The sequence below is a fragment of the Xiphophorus hellerii genome, chromosome 12 (assembly GCF_003331165.1).
Source record: "Xiphophorus hellerii strain 12219 chromosome 12, Xiphophorus_hellerii-4.1, whole genome shotgun sequence".
NCBI lineage: Eukaryota > Metazoa > Chordata > Actinopteri > Cyprinodontiformes > Poeciliidae > Xiphophorus > Xiphophorus hellerii.
This window is the reverse complement of record NC_045683.1, coordinates 1238310-1248926: the sequence shown is the minus strand read 5'-3', so window position 1 is coordinate 1248926 and position 10617 is coordinate 1238310. Positions and strand designations below refer to the sequence as shown.

At 47.6% G+C, this 10617-nt stretch overlaps 1 protein-coding gene across 1 annotated transcript; it reads right to left on the bottom strand.

Moving 5' to 3' along the window:
* Positions 1–1807: 1807 nt before the first annotated feature.
* LOC116729616 (GTPase IMAP family member 4-like) lies at positions 1808–9081 on the bottom strand. The gene is made up of 4 exons (XM_032578286.1): positions 8930–9081; positions 8787–8839; positions 4152–4247; positions 1808–3034 (listed from the first exon to the last, which is right to left on the bottom strand). Exons 1-4 carry the CDS (start codon positions 9079–9081, stop codon positions 1917–1919), a joined length of 1419 nt encoding a protein of 472 aa, XP_032434177.1. The 3' UTR covers positions 1808–1916.
* Positions 9082–10617: the final 1536 nt, after the last annotated feature.

Here is a 10617-nt window from a genome sequence, read left to right as displayed (position 1 = left end):
TTGTGAAAATAACCTTTCCTTGAACCAAATTACTGGATTTAAGTTTGTCCTGAGAATTTATGTAAGGAGAGATAACGGGAGAGACTCCGGATTCCACAGGTATCTGTGAAATCTTATCTTATGTTTTTCTTTACCCAAATGACCGTAGAACCCAGGAGGCCAGGATGCAGCTGTTGGCTCTTTTGTTGAAACCAGAGAGCAAATGGCCTTTGATCTTTGGCGTAAATTAGGGGGAGTTCTAAGTTTCTCTGAGTGTCCAAGGTAGCTTCCAGTTGGTCAACCAGAGGTATGCCTTAATTGAATATATTAAAAAGGAAAGACACACCTTCAGTATAAGAGTTCGTGCACAGGAGTAAGAATTCAGAAAGCTGCCACTATTTTGCTTTTTTGCATCAGCTCTCTCCAAAGACGCGTCTTTGCCTTTTCTTTCTCTATTTTTTCCTGTCTCAGGTAATGAATGTATATCTCTGTTCCTCTGTGGTTTTGTTGTTAATTCATACGTTGCTTTGTATGGGATTAAACTCTGTAATTCTGTGACGTCAACACGCATTGTTGTTTTCCTTGTGGCCGCACGTCGCCCGCTGAGAGCACCTGGGAGTTTGAGGAAGAGAGAGTCAAACTTTTTTTCCAAAGTTAATTTATAAATTATTCTTCCTTAACAGACCAAAAGTTGCCCTGCTGGATTTAAAAGCTTTGTAAGTCTTTGTAATTTTGTCCAACAAGTCTCTTCTCACTCTGATTTTATCTCCCAAAACAATTGATTCATTGCACACATTGTATATATATTTCAACTGTTAAACATTTAATGATAATATGATTATAAATATACAATATGTGTGCATGTTCAAGGTTAGCTTTACATGCTTTATTATCACAATATTGTGTCTTATCTACAAGTCATTTAAATTCAGAATCACTGAATTATTCACATCCATCCATTTTCTAACCCCTGGTCCCCAGTGGGGTCAGGAGGAGCTGCTGCCTCTCCAGCTACGTTCCAGGTGAGAGGCGGGGTCACCTGGACAGGTCACCAGTCTGCCGCAGGGCAACACAGAGACAGACAGGACAAACAACCATTCACACACACACGCACACGCCCGCCCACACACACACACGCACACGCACACACACCCGCACACGCACACACACCCACCCACACACCCACACACACACACACACACACCTAGGGAGAATTTAGAAAGACCAATTAACCTGACAGTCATGTTTTTGAACTGTGGGAGGAAGCCGGAGAACCAGAGAGAACCCACCATGCACAGGGAGAACATGCTAACATGCTAATGACCCCGGGCCGGGAATCAAACCCAGGACCTTCTTGCTGCAAGGCAACAGTGCTACCAACTTCACCACCGTGCAGAATTATTCACATTTTAAACATTTTGATGTGAGTTACATACAGGAGACTTTAAAGGTTTTCTGTTACAAGGTTCGTTGTGCTGCCACTGGTTGTATTCATTTTGTCAGCAACAAACAGATGGAAGAGAAACCAGTAATCAGGGTAGGAGTCTGGGGGTCAGGAATTGTGCCCAGACAAACGCAGTGAGGCACACAGCCTCTATATATGATGCACCTGCTCTCCCTCTGAACATGATCTGTGCTTTTATCAACATCATGAATATTCCTGTCAGAAAAAAACTGTCAGGGTTGTTATAAAATTGTACATCTCCTCTTACATTTCCTTACTGTTGTTATCATGTAAAGGTAACATAGTTACTACTGTGTTCACATAAGGATGATTCATTATTGGGGTTTGCAGTTTTTTCCCCAAGTTTTAAAAGGAATTATTCAGAAGGTTTAACCTTTCCTCTCAGCCCTACTCATTTCATAACTTCTTCAAAGAGTTTCTGTTTCTTGTCTTCCAGATTATTCTGGTGCTTCTCCAGTTCTCCGAGTTCTCTTCAAATGTTTTCTTCCATCCTTCTATATTTTTCATTCTCCTTTTCATATTCTTCTAGGAGGTTATTCATTCTCATCTCCTCCCTCTGCTGTATCTGTTTGTCTTCCTCACGTCTTTTTTTCCACCACTCTCGTTGTTCTTTCTCCATCAGCCTTTGCTTCTCCTCCAGTTCTCGTCTCTTTATCGCTAGTGATTTCATACTTTTCTCCAACTCTGCCAGCTCATCCATCAACTGCATCTTGTCCTTTTCTTCTTGCATTTCCCTTCTTCTCTCTTCTTTTTCTCTATATTCCTGATCTTTCTTTCTTTTCTCATTTTCTAGCCTGATATTTTCCTTCATTTCATCTAGAATGTTTTTCTGCTGTTCAGTTTCCTTTTCCAGTCTTCTTTTCATGGCCTCTTTTTCTGCTGCATGTTTTCTGTCGAGTTCTTCCACCTTTCTGTTTATTTCTTCTCTCTGATTTCCAATTCCCTGCATTTCCTTCTGTATAGCAGCTTCAGCCGCCTGCAGCATCTCATTGGTGTAGAAACTTCCTCCATTTTCTTTCACCATGTCATCGATCTTTCTGACCAGCTCTCTGATCTGAGAACGATTTTCTCCTTCCTTATTATTAAACACATGGTATCTTCCTCCACAGTCAGTGATCAGATTCTTCAAAGAATCATCACTTTCCTTTTCAATATAATCTTCAACAGTGATGCCATCTTGCTCTAACAAATCTCCTCTAGTTAAAAGAACGATGGTGAACTTCTCTGAATTCTTCCCAAAGATTTTCTTGATCATTTCTACCGTTTCCTTCTCCTCTGGTGTGAATCTGCCGATCTGTACAACCAGCAGGAAGACATGAGGACCTGGAGCTACCAGGGTAACACACTCCACCAGCTCATCCTGAGTCTGTTTAAGACTCAAACTGTTGTCAAAAAGTCCAGGTGTGTCAACCACAAAAACTGACCGTCCATCTATTTCAGTCTTTTTCTTTACACATTCCTTTGTGACAGATTTTTGACTCAATTTTGCTTCAAACTCTTTTCTTCCCAGGATGGTGTTTCCTGTTGAACTCCTTCCAGTGCCAGTCTTCCCGATCAGAACAATTCTGATGTTGTTTGGATTTTCATTATCTGTGGAAGAAGACACATGAAACTAGAACAAATCAGGGAAACACACAAAAAAGATCAACTAAAATTGAACCCTATGGTCTGCATTAGTGGTGTGCTGGTTGGTCAGCCACCAATCAGAATTGGCCGATTTTTGTGAAATAGTATGATCAGTGATTGACTAATAGTGTCTCTTGTTGCTGATCACAAAACCTGCATCTCATACTTCACAGCCTGCAGAGCGGTATCAGCATCAGCAGGAAAAACCTGATTTTAGCAACCTTACTCTGTGTTTTTATTTTCTCTTTACTCAGGAAAGTTTTCTCTCAAGTCAAACCAACTACCTGCCTCATGGACCCAATTTCATCATCACTTTCATTTTACCGATGTTTTGAGTGTGAAATTTTAAATATTGTAAATTTTTTACCAAGACCAGAAGGCAGGCTCACATCACACCTGTTTTAAAATCATTGAATTGGCTCCCAGTACGTCTCAGGATTTATTTTCAGATTCTTTTAGTATTTTTTAAATGCTTTGATGGCCTTGAACCATCTTATCTTGCAGAGCTGCTATTACCTTATGGACCCCTGCGGACCCTCAGGTCTCTGGCACCAGACTACTAACAGCTCCAAGAGTCACAACTAACACTGATGGTGAGGCTTCTTTCCAGTATTATGGCCCCGTTTGTGGACCACAACCTGAGCGCTGCAGAAATTGTTGCTGTCTTTAGGAGCTCAAGACCCAACTTTTAACTGTATTTCCTGAATTTAATCATTTCTGCTTAGTTTTCCATAAAATTGTGTGTTTTTTTTTATGCGGGGTTAGGGTGGGTAATTGTGTTCATATGTTCATGTTATTCTATTGCAAGAGATAAATATGTCTAAATGGTCTACCACCCTTCACTTCACAGATTTTATGTACTTTCTCAGCAAGCTCAGAAAGTATTTAAAGAGGTGACGGCATTTTGATGAATGAGAACATACACTTCAAATGACTAAGACAAGAGAACAAAAATTCTTCATATCCATTCAATATATGGATATCCCAGTACTAAGAACTGGAAATATACACAGAAGCAAGATTTAAAGCATATGGTTTAAAATATACTTTATCACAATGTTTACAGATGCAGGAATCTTACCTCCCCACTTTGGCATGAAGGTTTTCTGGCTGCTGCTTGGTTCCCTCTCCTCTTTCTTCATCACAGACACATGGACTGGTGGGTGCTGCTGAGGGACTGCAGGACCAAACACACCTTTAAGTGGAGCTGCAACAGGCCTTAAGTTCAGTGCTCATTCCTATCATACTGACTAAATTACGTGTCATTATAGGACAATTGATCAACTATTTCTAAACTAAACCAGTAGCAGAGCTGTATTTAGTTTTGTGCATCTACAGTCGTGTATCTGCACCAAAGGATTTATCTGCTTTTAAATGCTTCATTTTGACATGTAAATCATTCTCTTATGATCTACAATTGGATGCCTTAGTATGAATTTCTCATTTAGTCTCTGAGACTTTTTGATTTTTCTGTGGCCTTTTAAGATGTAAAGGAGACATTTTATGCCCCGGCCCTTCAGGTCACAGAGAATTTCACTCCACCCTGTTTGGCCATTTTTGTGTTTGAAAGCAGTGATACGATTATCTACTAGCAGAGAAACTTTTTATTTCAAAGTTTATTAAAGATGTCAACAAAGTTAGATTTGTCCATCCAATCCTCCATGTTGGAGTCAGAGTCTGACCCAGAGCAGGAAACTGAAGACAGTCGACCCGCAGAACCACATATTCTAATGAAGGCATCACAATGTGTTATTATTGTATTTACACTCTGTCCATCCATTCCAACTACAATATAGAGATTAATTTAACTACAGTGTCCATGCATGTCAGACACCTATTAGAATATTAATGCTACCACAAAATGAAGGAAGTAAGCAAAGCCTTGACAGAATTAAGGAGTTAGCTAACAAAGCGTCAAGAATATCACTGAATGCATTTGGATCATGAGTTCCCCAAGATTAAAAAAGTCAAATAATTACGTTCAAAACATATAGTGCAGTTTAATCCTCAAGGAGGAAGCTAACAGCTAGCACACAGCGCTAACAGAACCAGACAGCTTGATTCTATCAAACCGATGGTCAGAAAACACAAATTCATCTCTAAAATAAGCTTTGCTGTCATTTTAGCATCATTAGCAGCTTTCCTCTTTGATCTGTCCCTCATTTCCTGGAGAGAAAGAACTGACCTTCAATCAGACCATGTGTTTTAGAAAATTCCTCTTGATGCTGGTGGAGGCTACTGAAGCACTCGTCCTTATGCCCACTGACTTGGGGACATTATTGAGAAAAATAAAATCTAACCAGAAACTTCAAATAGCCTCTGATGCTGGGGGGAGATGTAAGGAATCATTGCATTAATACATTCTAGAAATGAACATTTTGACTTATATGCTTGCAACTTTGGCAAAACTGAACTTGGACTACAAAATTACTGCAAGGGAAAAAATGGCGGATTCACAGAACTGACTAGTCGGAAGTCATGACCTTGTTTAGCATTTCCTCAGCAAATGCGATGATGTCATAGACCAAAAATACGTTATAGACAATAGAGAAAAATAAACAGACTAAAAATTATAACCCAAAAATAATTTAAAAATATCTACGCAGCACCAAGAGAGGATAAATGTATATTTTTTGCACTCATAGACACTCAAAGTGCACAAAATACAAATAATAGAGCGTCTACTCTAAGCAATATCAATTTCATGTTTCTAGTGTGAAAGGTCAGATGACCAGACCTCTTTACTTCCTGCCTGTAATCCTGGAGGTCAATGTCTGTCACAAACATGTACAAGACGAAGTCAGTAAAATATTTAAATAAACAAATATAAATAAAATATTTTGAACATATGTTCTTTCAAGTGTCTTCTACTGATATATAAAGAAAATTGTATCCCTTCATCCATCTTTTGATCATAAGAAGAGGAAATGTGAGCATGACAACAATTGTTGCTGCTAGCATAACACATAGAAGCACTACGCTATGTGTCCATTGGTTTGCTGTTTATTCTATATGTCTTGTTGTTCCCACACAGCTTAAAACTATCAGATATTTTAGATCTTCTAGACCTGAAGGAACATCAAAATGATGTCTTCTACATCACTGTTGTTCCCACAGCTGAACCCCTCCCGTTTTTCACCCCCTAAAAGGCCACAAAGTGTAGCACTGAATGATCACTACAAGATGACGCCACGTCTGAAACTACTTTAGGAAATGCATGCACTTGTCATGAGGTGTGGTGAGGGTTGGTGAGGCAGACGCTGTAGACCCAGGTAAGATGAATGTGATGATGAATTTAATTGTAAATAAGTCCAGTAACAAGCAGCAGGCACAAGGAAACACAGACGAAACAGAAGCTAACATTGACGTAACAATGACGAGGACCCGACGAGGAACAAGGAACACAGGTGGAGTTAAATACACGGGAGGGTAATCACAGAACGAGACACACCTGGGAACAATCAAGGGGAGGACAGGACAACGAAGAGACTCAAGGACACAAAAAACTCTAAATGAACACAGAAAACACAGATCCTGACAGTACCCCCCCCTCAAGGGCGGCTACCAGACGCCCAAAAAAAAAAAAACCACAACAAGGGTGGGTGGAGGGGCGCCGGATGGGGGGCCAGAGTCCAGAAAAAACAAAAACACAACAAGGGTGGGCGGAGGGGCGCTGGACGGGGGGCCAGAGTCCAGAAAAACAAAAAACTACCCACCATCGTGGGCGGAAACACAAGAAGGGCCAAGAGTCCAAAACAAACAAAAAACTACCCACAGGGTGGGCGGAGGCAAAGGAGGCAGGAACCACGGAGGTGGTCCGGCGGTCGACCGCGGCGCTGGAGGCGGGAACCACAGAGGCGGTCCGGCGGCCGTCCGCGGCGCTGGAGGCGGGAACCACAGAGGCGGTCCGGCGGCCGTCCGCGGCGCTGGAGGCGGGAACCACGGAGGCGGTCCGGCGGCCGTCCGCGGCGCTGGAGGCGGGAACCACAGAGGCGGTCTGGCGGCCGTCCGCGGCGCTGGAGGCGGGAACCACGGAGGCGGTCCGGCGGCCGTCCGCGGCGCTGGAGGCGGGAACCACGGAGGCGGGACCCCAGGAGGCGGTCCAGCGGCCGTCCGCGGCCCTGGAGGTGGCGATGATGAGCCCCGGGGGCCGCCCACAGACGGCGATGACGAGCCCCCCGAGGTAGGGTCTCTGGCGGAGCACAGGGGGTCTTGGTCGGAGCACAAGGGGTCTCGGTCGGAACGCTGGGTGTCTGAGTCTCGGGTGGAACGCTGGGGGTCTCGGTCTCGGGTGGAACGCTGAAGGTCAGGGTCTCGGGTGGAACACTGGGGGTCTCGGTCTCGGGTGGAACGCCGAGGGTCTCGGTCTCGGGTGGAACGCCGAGGGTCTCGGTCGGAACGCAGAGGGTCTCGGTCTCGGGTGGAACGCAGAGAGTCTCTGGAGGAACGCAGGGAGTCAGAGTCTCGGGTGGAACGCAGGGGGTCTCGGTCTCGGGTGGAACGCTGGAGGTCAGGGTCTCAGGAGGAACGCTGGAGGTCAGGGTCTCAGGAGGAACGCAGAAGGTCAGGGTCTCAGGAGGAACGCAGAGGGTCTCGGGAGTCGGGGTCTCGGAGGGAATGTAGAGGGTCTCGGGAGTCGGGGTCTCGGAAGGAACGTAGAGGGTCTGGGTCTCGGTAGGAACACAGGGAGTCTCTGGAGGAACACAGGGAGTCTGAGTCGGAGCGCTGGGGGTCTGGGTCTCGGAAGGAACACTGGGAGTCTCGGAAGGAACACTGGGAGTCTCGGAAGGAACGCCGGCTGGAACGCCGGCTGACTCGGCCTCGGGTGCGCCGGAGCGAAGCCTTGGAACCGGCCGCGTAGGCGAGCCGCAGCGAAGCCTTGGAAGCGGCCGCGGAGGCGAGCCGCAGCGAAGCCTTGGAACCGGCCGCGGAGGCGAGCCGCAGCGAAGCCTTGGAACCGGCCGCGGGGGCGAGCCGCAGCGAAGCCTTGGAACCGGCCGCGGGGGCGAGCCGCAGCGAAGCCTTGGAACCGGCCGCGGGGGCGAGCCGCAGCGAAGCCTTGGAACCGGCCGCGGGGGCGAGCCGCAGCGAAGCCTTGGAACCGGCCGCGGGGGCGAGCCGCAGCGAAGCCTTGGAACCGGCTGCGGGGGTGACAGCTCCGGAAGGCGACGAGGGGCCGGGTCCACCGGCGGCTCACGTCGCTGTCTCCGGGCTGACCGTGGAGGTGGCGGCTCCGGAAAGCGACGAGGGGCCGGGTCTGCCGGCGGCTCACGTCGCTGTCTCCGGGCTGACCGTGGAGGTGGCGGCTCCGGAAAGCGACGAGGGGCCGGGTCTGCCGGCGGCTCACGTCGCTGTCTCCGGGCTGACCGTGGAGGTGGCGGCTCCAGAAAGCGACGAGGGGCCGGGTTCACCGGCGGCTCACATCGCTGTCTCCGGGCAGACAGCGGAGGTGACAGCTCCGGAAGGCGACGAGGGGCTGGCTCCACCGGCGGCTCACGTCGCTGTCTCCGGGCGGCCTGGGGTGCGCCGGCTGGAACACCGGCTGATTCGGCCTGGGGTGCGCCGGCTGGAACGCCGGCTGATTCGGCCTGCGGTGCGCCGGCTGGAACGCCGGCTGATTCGGCCTGCGGTGCGCCGGCTGGAACGCCGGCTGAAACGGCCCCGGGTGCGCCGGCTGGAACGCCGGCTGAAACGGCCCCGGGTGCGCCGGCCGCACCGGTTGGGGGTGCTGGTCCCGGAGGTGGAGCTGGATCCGGGCTGGCGGAGAGACTGTGCGGCTTGGGAGGCAGAGGTTTGCCAGCCATGACGGCTAGAGCCGCCATACGCTCCCACTCTGCCTCCCTCTGCAACTCCACCAACCCCGGGTGCGGAAAGCGAGGAACCCAGTAGTCCAACAGGAGCCCCAAGCGGATGGCGAAACCGAGCCGTCGGATGGCAGCGTACGGCTTGGCCATCGCCTCCTTATACTCGCTGATCGTTTCCGTCAGCTCCTTTATATCTTCTGGGTCCATGATGTAAAACTAAAAAATAGCGTGCCTCACCGTTCGTCCTGGTCGGGTCCTTCTGTCATGAGGTGTGGTGAGGGTTGGTGAGGCAGACGCTGTAGACCCAGGTAAGATGAATGTGATGATGAATTTAATTGTAAATAAGTCCAGTAACAAGCAGCAGGCACAAGGAAACACAGACGAAACAGAAGCTAACATTGACGTAACAATGACGAGGACCCGACGAGGAACAAGGAACACAGGTGGAGTTAAATACACGGGAGGGTAATCACAGAACGAGACACACCTGGGAACAATCAAGGGGAGGACAGGACAACGAAGAGACTCAAGGACACAAAAAACTCTAAATGAACACAGAAAACACAGATCCTGACAGCACTTACATACATACATACAGTATATATATATATATATATATATATATATATATATATATATATATATACACATAAAATCATAGCTGTAACAATTTATACATATACACATATGTAATGCATAAACTCACAGAGTGGTGGAAGGAAGTCCATGCTGTTCCTGCGTTGCTTTGCTCTGATGTTATCTTCTACAACAGAGAAACAGTAAAGTTCTGTAAGTCGTATCCTAACTCTGCTTCTTTGAAGCCATGGAGTTTTAAATAAACTCAATGAACATCAATTTAAATATACTTCATCATTAGTGTAATGTAGTCCAAGAACAGTGTGTGGAGATTTCAGTTTACATCAACTTTTCACCGTCCTGTACAGGCGTTTATCAAAAAACAAACACACTTTTATTCACATTACTGCGCTATAAAAGTTACATTTGTGCTGAAGTACACTAAAAATTTATTTAAAAGTGTAGTCTTACATGTGAATAAAAACCACAAAATTGTCAGGATCTGTGTTTTCTGTGTTTATTTAGAGTTTTCTGTGTCCTTAGTCTCTTCGTTGTCCTGTCCTCCCCTTGATTGTTCCCAGGTGTGTCTCGTCTCTGTGATTACCCTCCCGTGTATTTAACTCCACCTGTGTTCCTTGTTCCTCGTCGGGTCCTCGTCAATGTTTAGTCTCCTCGTGTTCAGTTTGTGTTACTCCTGCTGCTCGTTGTTTGGACTAAGTTATTTTCATTAAAAAACATCATAATTCATCATTCCTGGGTCCGCTGCGTCTGCCTCACCACTCTCACCACCCGCACTTCATGACAGTAGGACCCGACCATACCGAACGGTGAGGCTGGTAAGGAAATGGACCCAGCTGGAGTTAGGTTCCCTCCAAGAAGGCAGAGCGGAGGGAGGCGGAGATCTGGCAGGGAGGAGACGGAGCTAACCGAAGCCCTCGCCGACCTGCAGCGGGAGCTATTCCGGGGGACAAGACTGGTGTTGGCACCCCCCGGATATGGCCCCCGTCGATACCTCCGTCCGGGAAGCCAGCGACCTGAGCCGCCGGTGGAGCCGGCCCCTCGTCGCTTTCCGGAGACACCTCCCCCGCTGTCTGCCCGGAGACAGCGACGTGAGCCGCCGGCAGACCCGGCCCCTCGTCGCTTTCCGGAGCCGCTACCTCCGCTGCC